This window comes from Mobula hypostoma, chromosome 8 (genome assembly GCF_963921235.1).
Source record: "Mobula hypostoma chromosome 8, sMobHyp1.1, whole genome shotgun sequence".
Classification (NCBI taxonomy): domain Eukaryota; kingdom Metazoa; phylum Chordata; class Chondrichthyes; order Myliobatiformes; family Myliobatidae; genus Mobula; species Mobula hypostoma.
In genome coordinates this window covers 154,599,938-154,618,688 of record NC_086104.1, presented here as the reverse complement: position 1 = coordinate 154,618,688, position 18,751 = coordinate 154,599,938, and the positions used below count along the sequence as shown (strand labels likewise).

General features: G+C 45.1%; 1 protein-coding gene across 4 annotated transcripts in view; it reads left to right on the top strand.

Annotated features, from left to right (window-relative positions):
- Positions 1–18,751, top strand: part of LOC134351085 (2-oxoglutarate dehydrogenase complex component E1) — a 124,092-nt gene that overhangs the window by 104,292 nt on the left and 1,049 nt on the right. For all 4 annotated transcript variants that reach the window (XM_063057138.1, XM_063057139.1, XM_063057137.1 and 1 more), the window contains 5 exons: positions 1,151–1,222; positions 1,326–1,451; positions 5,685–5,757; positions 12,918–13,081; positions 17,618–17,772. In XM_063057138.1, the coding sequence (XP_062913208.1) occupies positions 1,151–1,222; positions 1,326–1,451; positions 5,685–5,757; positions 12,918–13,081; positions 17,618–17,772 (590 nt within the window). The remainder of the gene's footprint in view (positions 1–1,150; positions 1,223–1,325; positions 1,452–5,684; positions 5,758–12,917; positions 13,082–17,617; positions 17,773–18,751) is intronic.

Here is an 18,751-nt window from a genome sequence, read left to right as displayed (position 1 = left end):
GGTTCAGTTCCCATGGCTGACTGTAAGGAGTTTGTATGTTCATCTCGTGACTGTGTGGATTTCTCCAGGTGCCCCAGCTTCCTCCTAGAGGGTTGTGAATCCAAGGAATTCATTGCCACGGATGGCTGCAGAGGCTGATGGGTTCTTAATTTGTAAAGGTCTCAAATGTTATGGAGAGAAGGCAGGAGAATGAGGTTGAGGGGGAAGAGAATTCAGTCATAATAGAATAGCAGAACAGACTTGGGCTGAATGGCCTATTTCTGCTCCTATGTGGGGCTGCACGTGGGCACGTGGCCAAGTGGTTAAGGCATTGGACTAGCTACCTGAAGGTCGTGAGTTCGAGCCCCGGCCGAGGCAACATGTGTTGTGCCCTTGAGCAAGGCACTTAATCACACATTGCTCTGCGACGACACTGATGCCAAGCTGTATGGGTCCTAATGCCCTTCCCTTGGACAACATCGGTGTCGTGGAGTGGGGAGACTTGTAGCATGGGCAACTGCTGGTCTTCCATACAACCTTGCCCAGGCCTGCACCCTGGAGAGTGAAGACTTTCCAGGCGCAGATCCATGGTCTCGCAAGACTAACGGATGCCTTTATGTGGGGCTGCATAGGCTCTTTGGGCCTGAAGAGCCTCTGCATCTCTAAATAAATAAGTCATCAGGTTTTAAGTAACCGGTCTACGTAGCATTGTTAAAATAGTCCCAGTTTAGCTGTTCAGCACACTGAGGCCTGGTGTTTATCTTGTATTTTAATACCATTGCTATCAAAAGCTGTAGAATTTCTTCATCTTCATCAGGTGAAATATTTAAGGGGAAGATAAGTCTTCACTCAGAGGGTGGTGAGAGTGTGGAACAAGCTGCCAGCACAGTGGTGGATACAGGTCGATTTCAATGTTTTAGGAAAAGTTTGGATAGGTATATGGATGGGAGGGGTATGGAGGACTATGGTCCAGTTGCAGGTCGATGGAACTTGGCAGATTAATGGCTCAACACAGATTAGATGGGTCAAATGGCCTTTTCCTGTGCTGTATTGTTCTATGACTCTATCTCAACCACTTATTGATCCCTGTTGCTCGCTGTCATTCAGTGAAAGATGAACATTTGTGTGGCATTTTATAATGAGTAATTGGAGACTTTTCTCATGGATTCAGGGACCTGAACATTCCTCTGCAAGACCAGAACGATTCCTGCAGATGTGCAACGATGACCCTGATGTTGTTCCAGTAAGTGTCTGGCCACGGCAGATTGCAAGCAGCCCGTGTATTTGAGTAAGAGCTCCTGGTTATCGTGGGAATCCACTAACCTCAGTCTGTTTCTCTGCTCCAGAAATTTACCGAAGATTTTGTGGTGCGGCAGCTGTACGATGCTAACTGGATAGTTGTGAACTGCTCCACACCAGCAAACTACTTCCATGTACTAAGGAGACAAATCCTGCTTCCCTTCAGGAAACCGGTCAGTACATCCTCATCTGCTTTTCCTGTCCACTGACTCAGAATTCGGCCACTTATTTCATCAAGTCACCTCCACCATTCGATCATGGTTGACTTATTGTTCCTCTCAACCCCATTCTCTTGCCTTTTCCCCGTCACCTTTGACACCCTTAATAATTAACATGCTCACTTCTGCTTTAAGTATGTCCAGTGACTTGGCTCCCACAGCTATCTGTGGCAATGAATTCCACATTCACCACCCTCTAGCTCAGGGGTTCCAAACTGGGGGTCCACGGACCCCTCGCTTAATGGTATTGTTCCATGCCATAAAAGGGGTGAGGAACCCCTGCTCTATCTAAAGAAATTCCTCCTCATCGCTGCTCTAAAGGGATGTCCTTGAATTCTGAGGCTGTGCCCTCTGAATCTTGACTTTCCTACTATTGAATCATCCTCTCCACAGCCACTTTATCCAGGCCTTTCAATATTCAGTAGGTTTCAATGAAATTCCACCCCCCCCCCATTCTAACTCTAATGTGTACAGGTTCAGAGCCATTAAACACTCCTCATATGTTAACTCCAGGATAATTCATGTAAACCTCTGGACCCTCTCCAGTGCTAACACGTTCTTTCTCAGATAAGAGACCTAAAACTGCTCTCAATATTTTTGAAGTCCCATCTGACTAATGCCTTATAAAGCCTCAGCAATACATCCTTGCTCATTCCTGGTGTTTTGTTCCTCAGCCAAAGAGACAGTCAAGCTGTGTCTGCCTGATTTGGCCTGTTCTCACTGTTTTATTTTTAAATCACTTCATTGGTTTGGAAGCAGCTTTGCTTTTTCCCCTGCACTGGCACAAGACAGGACCCAAAGCATAGAGTAGGAATAATACTCACAAAAGAAATACTTCTGCTATTTTAACATCTGCCAAAAGAGCAGAGTTTTTAGACCAAATGTAGCATTTATAAATAACTAAGAAATAAGTAATTCCTCTCAGGATAATCTACCACATTTGGGAAGCTCTCTGAGGTGAACCTCTGTTTTCAATTATCCAACCACAGTCAATCTCCCACTCTGAGTGGAGGGAGAGAATGTTTTTCATTGGAATTCAATGAAGCAAGCCAGCACACAAGCCGGGGCAGTACAATATGAAGACAAGCTGTTGTGCGTGATTGTAGCAGGCTCCCCCTCTCCACAAAGCTGATGAATCCAAAGGAATGGCAGAGACCGATACAGTTTAGCATCAGCGGCATCTCAGGAGTTGCCAGTCAGCGTTGAACTCGAGCCTTAGGGACTTCCACTCTGGATTTTTCCTCCGGGTTTACTCCTGAAGCCTTCTCATGAATGGGTATAGCCGCAAGGCAGTGGAGGTTTGGGATCAGAGATGATCGTGCCTGTTAAAGCAGACAAGCCTGGCTGCTGTTAGGATGGACCCTCAGTGGGACAGGTTGTTGACCCTTGATATCCAAGTGTGTACATACAGAGCGACCACATGTGTGGGGGTTGTGGAGTAACACTGTGTAAAGTGAACTGAGCATGACAACAAAATATACAAAGATTAAAGAAAAATTAAAGATTTGTCACATACAAATCAAAACATACAGTGAAATGTGTGGAATGGAAAAGAAGCTGTACCTAAAATGTTGAGATAAAGATAGAAGATTAGCTTTATTTGTCACAGGTACATCAAAACATACAGTGAAAAGTATCGTTTGTGTCAATAACTATCACTGTGTATGTGCTGTGGGCAGCCCAGTGTCACTGTGCTTCCAGCGCCAGCATAGCATGCATAACCCTCACTAATCCTAACCCATACGTCTTTACATATGGAAGGAAACTGTAGTACCTGGAGGAATGGTGGGAATTGAACCCCTGTCACTGGCACTGTTACAGCATTACACTAACCGCTACGTTAGCTGACAGGTGGTGCAGTGGCATCAGCACTGGGCTCCCCCTTCTCCTCCCCCTTCTCCTCCCCCTTCTCCTCCCCCTTCTCCTCCCCCTTCTCCTCCCCCTTCTCCTCCCCCTCTCGCCTTTACAACACAGAAAAAAGCCACTTGGGCCATTGGCTTTGTGCTGGCTCCCTGCAAAGCAATCCCATCAGTCCTGTTCCCTCTACCCTTTGGTGCCCTTTGAGACTTACAACTCAATCTACCTCTCATACTGATCAACACCCACTTGATTCTTGTTCCCACTTAAGTACGGACCCCTCAGCCCACAAAGTTATGCCAACCATTTAACCTACTCTTAAAATTAATCTAAACCCTTTCTTTCCACATAACCCTCCATATTTTTTCCTCCATGTGCCTATCTAACAGTCTGTTAATTGTCCATAATATATCTGCCTCTACCACCACCCTGACAGGATGTCCCATGCACCCCCCATAACTTTAGTTTAAAAAAAACCTCCCTCTATACTTTCCTTCAGACACCTTAAAGTTTTGCCTCCTCATATTAGCCATTTCCACCCTGGGACAAAGGTTCTGGCTGTCCACCTAATGCTTCTTATCACCTTATGCACCTCTGCCAAGTCACCTCTCTGCATCCTTCCCTCCAAAGAGAAAAGTCCTAGCTCGTTTGACCTAAACTCATTCATGCTCTGTAATCCAGCCAAAATCCCAGTAAATGCCCTCTGCACCCTATCCAAAGCTTCCACTCCCTCCCTATAATATGTCTAGAACTGAACACGTACTCTTTAAGTGTGGTCTAACCAGGGTTTTATAGAGCTGCTACGTTACCTCATGGCTCTTGAATTCAGTCCCTGGACAAATGAAGGGCAAATGCCTTGTCCACCCTATCAACTTGTGCTGCAGCTTTGAGTGATCTGTGCCATGGACTCCAAGATCCCTCTGTTCCTCCATACTGGTCAGAATCCTGCCACTAACTCTGTTTTCTGCCTTCATGTTCCAACAGTCCAGTGTGAATTGCTTCACACTTTACAGGATTGAACTCCATCTACTGACACTAAGAACTAATCTACAGCAGCAAATTAACTTACCAGCACACTTTAGTATGTGGGAGAAACTGGAACCCACACTGTCACAGGGAGAGCATGCAAACTCCACGCAGACAGCACCTGTTGAATCCTAATGGTTTTGCAATCTGAACGTTCTTTGGAAGTTAAGAATGAGGCATAAAATGATTGCTTATGATCATTTTACTGGTGCAGGGAAGATGAAAGAAGCATGGAGGAAAGAGAGAAGGGAGAGCAGGCAAGGAAAGAGTTGGGGAAGGTGGGTGGGGAAGTGACAACAAAAGAGAGCGAACTAAGGTGGTCTAGTCATCTTATACCAGACTACTGACAGCAGTAAATTTCATTAAATTTCCGTTCATGACAGTTAGCCAATTAAATAGCCAGATTGAAGACACGTGACACCCACCACTGAAACCAAGGAGTTTCCAAAAAAAAAGAGGCTGCTGTAACTCACTGAACAGATACGTGTACTCAGAGGCCTCTTTATTAGGTACCCCTTACACCTGCTTGTTAATGGAAATAGCTAATCAGCCAGTTATGTGGCAACAGCTCGATGCCTAAAAGCATGCAGACATGGAACCAAAGAAAATCTAGTGAGCAGCAGTTCTGTGGGCAAAAATGCCTTGTTAATCAGAGTGGTCAGAGGAGAATGGCCAGACTGGTTCAAGTTGACAGGAAAATAACTAACTCAAATAACCACGTGTTACAACAGTGGTGTACAGAAAAACATCTCTGAATGCACATGTCGAATCTTGAAGTGGATTAGGAGGTATCCAATAAAATGGTCATCTAGCATCATTTCCCTACTCTTGTTTTCTGTGCCCTGACTGACAGATTCAGTAATTCTGTGCACAGCATTAGCCATTTCATCTTCTGTCCTGCTCCCTTTGGGGAACCATGGACAACCACTCCAAGAGGCTGCTGTTCCTTTACATGCTGATGATCCTGTATTCCCTTCCCTTGCTCTGCCTTCATATTCAGAAAATATACCACACAGAAGGGGGCCGTTTAATCCATCATATCTATGCTGGAAAAAAGCCTCCCTAAAGTGTTCTCCCCTTCCTGCACAGGATCTTGACTCCAGCTGACTCAAATGGAAAAGCACAAGAAAGTTGAACTACCAAAAAAAATTCTACAACCCAATCCAACACACCCGAGGTCGGGATCGAACCCACATCCCTGGAGCTGTGAGGTGGTGGCGATAACTACTGCAGCACACAATTTATTCTTAGCCACTATTTACAGGAAACTAATGTGTGCATTTTTTTTTCTTCCTTCATTTCCAGCTGATCATCTTCACTCCCAAATCACTTCTGCGACATCCGGATGCCAAATCCAGTTTTGACGATATGCTGCCAGGTATGTTATGTGTAACCCAGAAAGTGTCTGGCATTTGGGGGTTCACGTTCACTCCTAGTAACTGTAAAATGCTGAAGGAACTCGGCAGGTGGGGCAGCTCTACGGAGGGGAATAAGCAGTTGATGTTTCTTTTCAAGATCCTTCATCAGGACTGGGAAGGAAGGGGGAAGAAGCCAAAATAAGAAGGTGGGGGGAGGAGTACAAGCTGGAAGAGGACGGGTGAGACAGGTTGGGGGAGGGGGGTGAAGTGAGAAGCTGGGAGGTGATAGGTGGGAAAGGTAAAGAGCAGCAGAAAAAGGAATCTGATAGGAGAGGAAAGTAGACCTTGAGTGAAAGGGAAGGAGGGGAACCACCTTTTCCTGCCCCTGCCTTCCTGTTCTGGCTTCTGCTCCCTTCCTTTCCAGTGCTGATGAAGGATCTTGGCCTGATACAGTGACTTTATTTCCCTTCATAGATGCGTTCCTGTGTTCCCCCAGCATTGTGTGTGTGTGTGTGTGTGTGTTGCTCCGGGATTCCAGCATTGGAACTGATTTTAAAATAATGTGGTAAGAATTAAACTGTAGTCCTGGTCCCCATGTTTGGTTCCAGAGGTTTGTGGTACTGGCAGAGCCCTGTGTTCAGCATCCATCATAAAGGACACTCGCCATCCTGATTCTGAGTTATCACAAGGAGACGGAATAATTGAAGCAGGAGTGGACATCAGGCCCTACAAATCTCCTCTTCTCTGTCATGGATGATCTATGCTTCCCTCAACTCCTGTGCCATTTCTCCATTCCCCTCTGCTTCTCAACGTGGCAAATATACATCCACCTCCATGTCCAATGATCCAGCTTCCACCACCCACCGGGGCAAAGGATTCCAGAGATTCACCACACTCTGAGAGAACAAAACATTAAATCACCCATTCCTAATCTTGTAGTTATGTCTGGCAGCATCAATGGATAGGATTAAATGGTCGACGTTTCGGGATGAGACCCTTCAAGTGGACCTGATGAAGGGTCTTCACCTGAAGCGTTGACTGTTTATTCCCCTCCATAGATGCTGCCTGACCTGCTGAGTTCCTCCAGTGTGTGTTGCTCTGGATTTCCAGCATCTGCAGAATCTCATGTGTCTATTGTTATGTTCTCTTGTTCAGGACTCTCACTAGTAAAAACATCCCAATGTAAACACTGTCAATCCCCCTTGAGATCTTGTATGTTGTATGCCACTCCCTCTGTCCTCTAAATTCTAAGGAACACAGACCCAAACTACTGAGTCTCTCAGTAGGACAACCCTCCCGTCCCAGGAATCAGCCTGGTGAATCTCCTGTGTTTTCCTTCCAATGTTACCATGTTCTGAGGTGAGGAAACCAAAACTGTGCAGTCTTTTCAGACTGAGGATTCACTAGCCCCTGCGGCACGGCAACAAAACTTGACTATTTTTAAACAATAACCCCATTTTGTTGCTTGTATCAGTAACTTCATTTGCTGTGAGTTCTCCCAAAAATGATTAGCATCAGTAAATCTGATTTCTTTTCGACTCTTGAAGCAGAAAGCCATAAATAATTTGGAAAGATAAGCAAGTTGTTTTAAGGTCTTCCCCAATATCTGAGAATTTTGGTAATCACTTTGGGTGTGTAACAGAAGTTGTATGTGTGTAAATCTGTCCTGCCTAGCTTGAGTGTAGGCAAATCCTATGCTTATTTCAATCCTTAGTTGGGTGACTGTGTTTGTTCAGAAAGATGAGGGTTAAAAGCCTTCAGATTTGCTAAAATGGAATGCCCGACCATCCTCAAATGCACTACACTTTAGTGGGGGAGTATGACTGAACGGTGAGGCCTAAGTGTACAAATAGAGAATTCCTGCAAGTATAACACAGGTAGACAGGGCAGTGTAGGGGGTGCAGCTTGCCTTCATTGGCCATGGCATTGAGTAACAGAGACGAAACATCGTGTAACAGTTGTACGGAGTGTTGGTGAGGGGCTGTAGTGCTCTGACTTTATCTTCATTGAGAATTATTGGGCCTGAGCAGAAGCAATGGGCAGAGAGGACTGAGGAGAGGAAAGAGGGAAAATTGGCAGTGATGGTATGAGCTCTGAATAAAAAGGGTGGTATGGTAGCGTAGTGGTTAGCATAATGCTATTACAGTGCCAGTGAGCCAGGTTCAATTCTGCCGCTCTTGTATGTTCTCCTCATGACCGCGTTGATTAAGATCTAAGGAGCAGAATGTTGAATCCATCTGGGTGGAGATTAGGAATAGTAAAGGGAAAAAAATTACTGGTGGGAATTGTCTCTCGGCCACCGAACAGTAACATTACAGTGGCACAGGCAATAAACAGAGAAATATCTGAGGCATGTAAGAATGGAACAGCAGTTATCATGGGGGACTTTAACTTGCACACAGATTGGGTGAATCAAGTTGGTCGAGGCGGTCTTGAGGCGAACGTCATAGAATGGCTTTTTTGAACAGCATGTGACTGAACGTACAAGGGAACGTATTATCTTAAATCCGTCCTGTGCAATGAGACAGGTAAAATTAGTGATCTTGTAGTTGGGGATCCTCTTGGAAAGAGTTATCACAGTATGATTGAATTTCTCATACAACTGGAGGGTGCAGTAGTTCAAGCTAAAACCAGTGTATTATGCCTAAACAATGGAGACTACAATGGGATGAGGGAGGATTTGGCTAGTGTAGACTGGGAACACAGGCTATATGGTGGTACAGCTGAGAAACAGTGGAAGACTTTCAAAGCGATTTTTTTCATGGTGCTCAACAAAAGTATATTCCAGTTAAAGGCAAGCACGGTAAGGGTGAGGAGTGTCAGCCTAGGATAACTAAGGAAATAAAAGAAGGCATCAAACTAAAAGCACATGAATAAAAAGTCGCCAAGAGTAGTGGGAAACTGGAAGATTGGGAAAACTTTAAAAAGCAAAAAGTACCACAAAGCGAGCAATAAAGGGAGGGAAGCTAGATTATGAAAATAAACTAGCACAAAATATAAAAACAGGTAGTAAAAGTTTTTATAATTATATAAAACAGAAAAGGGTGGCTAAAGTGAATGTGGGTTCCTTGGAGGACAAGAAGGGAGAATCGATATTGGATAATGAAGAAATGGCTAAGGCTTTGAATGACTATTTTGTGTCAATCTTCTCAATGGAGGACATATCTGACATGCCAAAGAGAGACGTTATGGATGCGATGGGAGGTGAGGACCTCAATACAATAGCTATCACTAAGGAGGTAGTGCTGAGCAAACTTCTGGGCCTGAAGGATGATAAGTCCCCTGGTTCTGATGGAATGCATCCTAGGGTGTTGAAAGAAATGGCAGAGGTTATAGTAAAGGTTTTAGTGATGATTTACCAAAATTCTCTGGACCCTGGGCAAGTCCCGGCAGATTGGAAGATGGCGAATGTCACGCCACTGTTCGAGAAAGGATATAGGCAAAGGACATGTAACTACAGGCCAGTTAGTTTAACATCTGTAGCTGGGAAAATGCTTGAAGCTATCATTTGTTACGTACCCCGTAACTGGGTTGCCAAACCAGCAGAAATGGATCACTCAGTTGGAGTCTGGAGTACTAGAACTAAGAAAGTTTTATTAAAGAAACAAGCAACACAGTAATCGAAAGGATAATAAATGCAACAGTTCAGTGATGATAAACACACATGTGCACAGCATTAAGATAACAGCATCAATCAAGCTCTATCGTTGTCTAGGGGTAAATGACCAATTTCAAAATGACTCAAAGTTCAGTCCAGTTAGTAGTTCAGTTCGCAGTAATCGTTGCCATGGCGGTGGACAACGTGGGGGAAGAGAGACATAGAATAGGAACAACTGATCATTCAGAACGGCTTCACTCACAGACCAGCGAGATGGCTCACAAACAGCATTTGGGCGGGTCCTTGGTGATGTCACCTGAGGTCACCGACTGTGACCCCTCCTCCAGATGCGGTTGATCCTCTGCAGTGAACCCGGCACCCAGGCAAGGGCGGACACACACCGGGTTCCCGCTGATCGTACCTTTCCACCCTGGTCGTTGTCTGGTACTTCTCACCCACTCGTGAGAAGCGTACCGCTTCCAGGGTCTCGTTACCTCGGGTGGCGTGTGTCTGTCTTAGCGAACCTGTCCCTTTTTATCCCCCTGCTGGGGTATCGCCTGTTCATCACTTCAAACAGTTCAGGGTTCAAAGGGGGGAGCCGCTCCAGACAGCTCTCTCTCCCACATCCCTTCATTACACATCTCCAGACGCTGCTCCATTGTTCCTTATCTCTCCTTCCCCTGAGGGCAGGTGGCAGACCAACTGCTGATGCCACTGATGCTAGCCCAGGCCAGCAAACATCTTAATTTTATGTGTATTCTCGTAACACATTAAAGAAGAAATAGCGAAGCATATGGAAAGAAATGGAACTATCAGGCAGACAGAGCATGGATTCAGCAAAGGCAGGTCCTGTTTCACAACCATACTGGAGTTCTTTGAGGATATAATGAGCGCAGTGGATAGAGGGGAACAGATGGACGTTATTTACTTGGATTTCGAGAAAGTGTTCAATAAGGTGCCACATAAAAGACTTATCCATAAGATAAGGATGCTTAGAGTTGGGTCTGATGTATTAGCATGGGTAGAGGATTGGTTAACTAATAGAAAACAGAGTTGGAATACATGGGTGTTACTCTGGCAATCAGTGGTGAGCAGTGTACCGCAGGGGTTGTTGCTGGGTCCGCAACTGTTCACGGTGTACATTAACGACATGGAAAGGGGGACTGAGTGTAGTGTATCTAAGTTTGCTGATAATAGTAAATTGAGTGGAAAATCAAATTGTGCAAAATATACAGAGAGTCTGCAGTGAGATATAGATAGGTTAAGTGAATGGGCAAGGGTCTGGCAGATAGAATACAATATTGGTAAATGCGAAGTCATCTACTTTGGAAGGAAAAATGAAAGAGCAGATTATTATTTAAATGGTAAAAGATTGCAGCATGCTGCTGTTCAGGGGGACTTGTGAGTGCTTGTGCATAAATCACAAAAGGTTGGTTTGCAGGTGCAACAGGCTATCAAGAAGGCAAATGGAACGTTGGCCTTCATTGCCAGAGGGATTGAAATTAAGAGCAGTACGGTGTACTGGTGAGGCCACACCTGGAGAACTGCGTGCAGTTCTGGTCTCCTTACTTGAGGAAGGATATACTGGCTTTGGAGGTGGTGCAGAGGAGGTTCACAGGTTGATTCCAGAGATGAAGGGGTTAACCTATGAGGAGTGATTGAGTCACCTGGGACTGTACTTACTGGAATTCGGAAGAATGAGAGATCTTAGACAAACATATAAAACAATGAAAGGGATAGATAAGGTAGAGGCAGGAAAGTTATTTCCACTGGTAGGTGAGACTAGGTCTAGGAAACATGGCCTCTAGATTCCGGGGACTAGATTTCGGACAGAGATAGGGAGGAACTGCTTTTCTCAGAGGGTGGTGAATCTGGAATTCTCTGCCCAATGAAGCAGTGGAGGCTACATCAGTAAATATACTTAAGACAAGGTTGGATAGATTTTTGCATAGCAGGGGAATTAAAGGTTATGGGGAAGGGCAGATAGGTGGAGGTGAGTCCATGGCCAGATGGCCCACTCCTGCTCCTGCTCCTATTTCTTATGTTCTTTTGTTGTATTACTTGGTGCTCCTGTTTCAATCCTGTCCTCACACATTCCAAACACGTATGGGTTAGTCACATGAGCATAATTGGGTGATACGAGCTCATTGGGCTAGAAAGGCCTGTTACCGTGCTGTATCACTAAATAATCAAAAGTGTAGGTTAGACCACACCTGAATTATTATTATGCTTGCGCACTGCATCATTAAGCCAGAGAGGGTGCAGAAGAGATTTGCAAGTTGTTGGGACTAGAAGGCTGGGACTGTTTTCCTAGATCAAAGGAGTCTGTATGCCTTTGGAAAGGTTTATAAAGCTATGAGGGGCGTGATTGTGAAGGCAGGTAGTCAGTCTTCCTCAGGTTGGGGAACCTAATTCTAGAGAGTTTAAGTTCAAGGTGAGAGGGGAAAGACATAAAGGCAAGAAGGGCAAGTTTTTCATTCAGAGGGTGGTAGGTACTTGGAATGAACTGCAAATGAAAATGGTCAAAGTTATGACATTTTTCAAGAAACGGATAGGTTCATGGATAAGATAGATTTACAGCAGGGGTTCCCAACCCGGGGTCCACAGGCCCCTCAGTTAATGGTAGGGCTCCATAGCATAGAAAAAGTTGGGAACCTCTGGTTTAGCGGGATCTTGGCCAAACACAGGGATAAGCTTAGACGGGTTGGGGTGAAGGGTCTGTTTCTGTGCTGTACAGCTCTATATGTAATCTATAGCAAGCGTAACCTGAGATGGACAACTAGTTTTTAGAGGGTTACACTCCTGAGAGCTTGAGTGCTGGCACAATCTTTACACTATGGTGAGCCTCACGGTTAATTGATAGCTGGTTTATTATTGATGCCCTGTACCAAGATACTGTGATGAGCTTTTGCATGCCATCCAGATGTATTCCACACAAGTACATTGAGGTAATACAAAAGGAAAAAAAATAGAGGCTATAGTGTTACAGCTACAGAGGAAGTGCAGTGCAGTTAGACAATAATGTAGGTCAGGAGTACACCTTTACTGCAAAAGAGGGCCATTCAGGAGTCTATAACAGAGGGATACAAGCTGCCCTTGAACCTGGTGCTATGTCTTCTCAAGCTTCTGTATCTTCTGCCTGGTGAGAAGAGAGAACGACCAGGGTGGGAATGATCTTTGATCCTGTTGGCTGTTTTCCTGGGCAGTGGGAATTATGAGTAGCATCCATAGAGGGGAGGCTGGTTTGTGTAACGCAGTGGGCTGGGTTCAAAACTCTCTGCGGTTTCTTGCAGCCTGCAGCAGAGTAGTTGCCAGACTGAGCTGTGATGTGCCCAGGTGGTGAGAGTTATTGGGGACATGCCAGATTACCATAGCCTGCTGAGGAAGTACAGCAACCAGCTTGTGCACAGGGATCACTTGACCACCTGTAACATGCTTCTGGTTTTTGGAAACTGCAGGGAATTTTAAGTGCTGGGAGTGTAAAAGGGATTAAACCATTCTGCAAGAAGAAATGACTAAGTATATATCTGCAAGATGATCATACAGACTGACAGCATGCTTGCACCCACTGCCCTTTTGTAGGCACAGAGTTCCTGCGTGGTATTCTGGAAGACGGAGCCGCAGCTCAGAAGCCGGAAGATGTTAAGAGGCTGCTGCTTTGTACTGGTAAAGTATATTATGAACTGGCAAAAGAGCGCAAGAGTAAAGGCTTGGAAGCTGCGGTTGCAATCACTCGGGTGGAACAGGTAAGCACTGTGACCGACCCTCCTGCATATCCCCCCCAACATTCCCTCTTTTTTTACAGCTGCATGGACCAATCATTGCCCTGAGCAGCATATATTTACACAGCCTGATAACTGCAAAGCACTTTAGGTGTTTTTGTAATATGCACATCAAACGAACACAAAGCACAACTCACAACACAAGTAAGCAATATCTGACAGGCACAATGACAAAAGTAAAATGTTTTGACTAGATGATGTTGGCATTCAGTGGGCCAGCAGTTTATTAACAATGAGCTACTGACTACCATTCAGAGAACGGTAAAAAGAGTATTTAGGGAGTTAGGTGCATAGTTGAAGGACAGGACCTCCAGGGTTGCAATCTCAGGATTGCTATCCGTGCCACGTGCTAGTGAGGCTAGAAATAGGAAGATAATGCAGCTGAATACGTGGCTAAGGGAGGGCTTCATGTTTCTGGACAATTGGGCCTTGTTCCAGGGAAGGTGGGACCTGTTCCGACAGGACTGGTTGCACCTGAACTGGAGGAGGGACTAACATCCTTGCGGGAAGGTTTGCTAGTGCTGCTCCAGGGAGTTTAAACTAGATTTTCAGGGGGAGGGGAACCGGAATGTTAGAGCTGATAGTGAGGTGGAGGAGGATAAAGGACATGCGAGAACTGCAAGTATAGTGCATGGAGTAAAACCAGATCAAACATATAAAGAGGCTTTGGGGAAAGAGAAGCAGAATAAAGGGTGTAAAGGTAGGAAGGTAGAAAGGCTAAAGTGCATGTACTTCAATGCAAGAAGCATCAGGAACAAAGGTGATGAACTCAGAGCTTGGATACATACATGGAATTATGATGTAGTGGCCATTACAGAGACTTGGCTGGCACCAGGGCAGGAATGGATTCTCAATATTCCTGGATTTCAGTGCTTTAAAAGGGATAGAGAAGAGGAAGAAAGGGGAGGAGGGGTGGCATTACTGGTCAGGGATACTATTACAGTTACAGAAAGGGTGGGTAATGTAGCAGGATCCTCTTTTGAGTCATTATGGGTGGAAGTCAGGAGCAGGAAGGGAGCAGTTACTCTATTGGGAGTATTCTGTAGGCTCCCTGGTAGCAGCAGAGATACCGAGGAGCAGATTGGGAGGCAGATTTTGGAAAGGTTCAAAAATAACAGGGCTGTTATCATGGGTGACTTTAACTTCCCTAATATTGATTGGCACCTGATTAGTTCCAATGGTTTAGACGGGGCAGAGTTTGTTAAGTGTGTCCAGGATGGATTCCTGTCACAGTATGTTGACAGGCAGACTGGGGGAATGCCATACTAGATCTAGTATCAGGTAACGAACCGGGTCAGGTCACAGATCTCTTGGTGGGTGAACATCTGGGGGACAGTGACCATCACTCCCTGGCCTTTAACATTATCATGGAAAAGGATAGAAACAGAGAGCACAGGAAATTTTTTAATTAGGGAAGGGCAAATTATGAGGCTATAAGGCTAGAACGTGCGGATGTGAATTGGGATGATGTTTTTGCAGGGAAATGTGCTATGGACATGTGGTCGATGTTTAGGGATCTCTTGCAGGATGTTAGGGATAAATTTGTCCCAGTGAGGAAGATAAAGAATGGTAGGGTGAAGGAACTATGGGTGACAAGTGAGGTGGAGAATCTAGTCAGGTGGAAGAAGGCAGTATACATGAGGTTTAGGAAGCAAAGATCAGATGGGTCTACGGAGGAATATAGGGAAGCAAGAAAAGAGCTTAAGGGGTTGAGGAGAGCAAGAAGGGGTCATGAGAAGGCCTCGGCGAATAGAATAAAGGAAAACCCCAAGGCATTCTTCAATTATGTGAAGAACAAAAGGATGACAGGAAGGAAGGTAGGACTGATTAGAGATGAAGGTGGGAAGATGTGCCTGGAGGCTGTGGAAGTGAGTAAGGTCCTCAATGAATACTTCTCTTCGGTATTCACCAATGAGAGGGAACCTGATAATGGTGAGGACAACATGAGTGAGCTTGATGTTCTGGAGCATGTTGATATTAAGGGAGAGGAGGTGTTGGAGTTGTTAAAATACATTAGGATGCGTAAGTCCCCGGGGCCTGACGGAATATTCCCCAGGCTGCTCCACAAGGCGAGGGAAGAGATTGCTGAGCCTCTGGCTAGGATCTTTATGTCCTCGTTGTCCACGGGAATGGTATGGGAGGATTGGAGGGAGGCGAATGCTATCCCCTTGTTCAAAAAAGGTAGTAGGGATAGTACGGTTAATTATAGATCAGTAAGCCTTACGTCTGTGGTGGGAAAGCTGTTGGAAAAGATTCTTAGCGATAGGATCTCTGGGCATTTAGAGAATCATGGTCTGATCAGGGACAGTCAGCATGGCTTTGTGAAGGGCAGATCGTGTCTAACAAGCCTGATAGAGTTCTTTGAGGAGGTGACCAGGCATATAGATGAGGGTAGTGCAGTGGATGTGATCTACCTGGATTTTAGTAAGGCATTTGACAAGGTTCCACACGGTAGGCTTATTCAGAAAGTTAGAAGGCATGGGATCCAGGGACCTTTGGCCAGGTGGATTCAGATTGGCTTGCCTGCAGAAGGCAGAGGGTGATGGTGGAGGGAGTACATTCAGATTGGAAGATTGTGACTAGTGGTGTCCCACAAGGATCTGTTCTGGGACCTCTACTTTTCGTGATTTTTTATTAACGACCTGGACGTGGGGGTAGAAGGGTGGGTTGGCAAGTTTGCAGACGACAGAAAGGTTGGTGGTGTTGTAGATAGTGTAGAGGATTGTCAAAGATTGCAGAGAGACATTGATAGGATGCAGAAGTGGGCTGAGAAGTGGCAGATGGAGTTCAACCCGGAGAAGTGTGAGGTGGTACACTTTGGAAGGACAAACTCCAAGGCAGAGTACAAAGTAAATGGCAGGCTACTTGGTAGTGTGGAGGAGCACGGGGATCTGGGGGTACATGTCCACAGATCCCTGAAAGTTGCCTCACAGGTAGGTAGGGTAGTTAAGAAAGCTTATGGGGTGTTAGCTTTCATAAGTCAAGGGATAGAGTTTAAGAGTTGCGATGTAATGATGCAGCTCTATAAAACTTTGGTTAGGCCACACTTGGAGTACTGTGTCCATTTCTGGTTGCCTCACTATAGGAAGGACGTGGAAGCATTGGAAAGGGTACAGAGGAGATTTACCAGGATGCTGCCTGGTTTAGAAAGTATGCATTATGATCAGAGATTAAGGGAGCTCGGGCTTTACTCTTTGGAGAGGAGGATGAGAGGAGACATGATAGAGGTGTACAAGATATTAAGAGGAATAGATAGGGTGGACAGCCAGCTCCTCTTCCCCAGGGCACCACTGCTCAGTACAAGAGGACATGGCTTTAAGGTAAAGGGTGGGAAGTTCAAGGGGGATATTAGAGGAAGGTTTTTTACTCAGAGAGTGGTTGGTGCGTGGAATGCACTGCCTGAGTCAGTGGTGGAGGCAGATACACTAGTGAAGTTTAGGAGACTACTAGACAGGTATATGGAGGAATTTAAGGTGGGGGGGTTATATTGGAGGCAGGGTTTAAGGGTCAGCACAACATTGTGGGCCGAAGGGCCTGTACTGTGCTGTACTATTCTATGCTCTCTTCTGTGTTTTTTATTACAATTTGTAACAGTGTTGTCACTTGACAGTGTAAATATGTTGAAGCTCTAAAATGTTTCAAAGGTTGGGATACATTTATTAACTAGAATATTTATAGATTATATTCATTAACACATTTATATTCATTACAGGGTATTTCACAATTAGATTGCAACATAGATTTCAACAGAGGACAATATAGATTTCAAAATCTATTAGCATATTGAAAAAATTACAGTGGCACGGCAACAAAGGCTATGTGTGCGGGAGCATTTAGGTTACTCAATTCCACTCAGCCGGTGGTCTCCACCCCACCCCACCCCCCCACACCACCTTATCTGGCTTCTGCCCACTTCCTTCCCAACCCCAATGAAGGGTCTCAGCCCGAAACGTCGACTGTTTATTTCCCTCCACAGATGCTGCCTGACCTGTTCCTCCAGCAGTTTTTGTGCGTTACTCAAGTTCTGCAGAATCTCTTGTGTCCCATATTAACCAGCCTATTGCCTAGACATTGAAAAAAAGAATCTTGATGAGATGCCTTTGGGTTGTAGGTGGTTAATCTTTTCTGGAATCCTCAGGAGGAATGATGCAAAGTAGGATAGGATATCAGGTTTGCCTCATTCCTGGAAAATTTGCTGAATGTATGTTGGTGATTATATAAAAAGTACAAGCACATATTAAAAATACATTTAAGAAACTTCTAGATGGACATCTGGATGATAGAAAAGTGGAGAGCTCTGTAGAAGGGAAGGGTGAGATTGATCTTTGAGTAGGCTATAAGGTGGGCACAACATTGTGTTCTTTCTTTATAGCTATATTAAACTGCACGGAAAATGTGAGAAAAATAACAATTCTAATCCAGCGGTAGTGAGGGATAATGTAGCTGCAACTACATCTACAGTAAGATGTTTCACTGTCTCGTGCCTGATTCTCTCTCCAGCTTTCCCCCTTCCCATTTGACATAATTGAACAAGAATCCAAGAAGTACTGTAATGCTGAGATTGTATGGTGTCAGGAAGAACACAAGAACCAGGGTTACTACGAGTACGTGAAGCCACGGATCCGCGCAACCACTCACCGCCAGCGCCCTGTCTGGTGAGTACAGTAACCAAGTGCTGCCCACTAATCGTTGCTGATACACACTTCCACATTCCCAGTTTTGATTTGGGATTTTGCAGAGTGGGCTGAGCTCCATTGTACCCTGGTGGTGGGTTGGGGTTGGGGGAGGGGGGGTTCCATAAGTGAGGGTTAAAGACAAAAATTAAATTGGTTTTATTTGTCACATGTACCTCAAAGCACAGTGAAATGTGTTGTTTTTGAATCAATAACCAACACAGTCTGGAGATGTGCTGGGAGCAGCCTGCAGGTTTCACCACATTTCCAGCACCAACTTACTAACACTAAGCCGTACATTTTTGGCATGTGGGAGGAAACTCACGTGGTCACAGGGAGAACGGACAAACTCCTTGTAGGCAGCAGAGGGAGTTGAAACTGGGTTGCTGGCGCTGTGAAGCGTTACACTCTCTGTTCTACTGGTAAGATAGAAGTCGAGTGGCTATGGTGCAGATATACAAGGTGTTGGTCAGGCCACAATTGGAATATTGTTCAGTTTTGCTCACCTTGCTACTGGAAAGAGGACAGAAAGAAAAGATTATTACAAGAATGTTGCCAGGACTTGAGGAAGAGGTTGGATAGGCTACCACCTTTTTCATTGGTGTATAGGAAACTGAGAGGTGATTTTTATGAAGGTGTATAACCTCTCAGTTTCCTAAGGGGGTCTAAAATCATGAGGGGCATAGATAGGATAAATGCCCTTGAGGAGAATCAAAAACCAGAGCGCACAGATTTAAAGGGAGAGAGCAAGGATTCTATAGCAACTTGAGTCAGCTTTCTCCCACATGGAGAGTGGTTCATGTTACATATACCTGGAGCAAGAATGGCAACAGAGTAGTGGATTAAACGTTTTTACTGGGCCTGCCCAGACAAAAAAAACATGCTAACTCAAAGCGTGTGCAAAAAGTGAGTGTTTTCCACTCCTAGGAGATCGGACCAATTTACCATGTGATCCATCAGC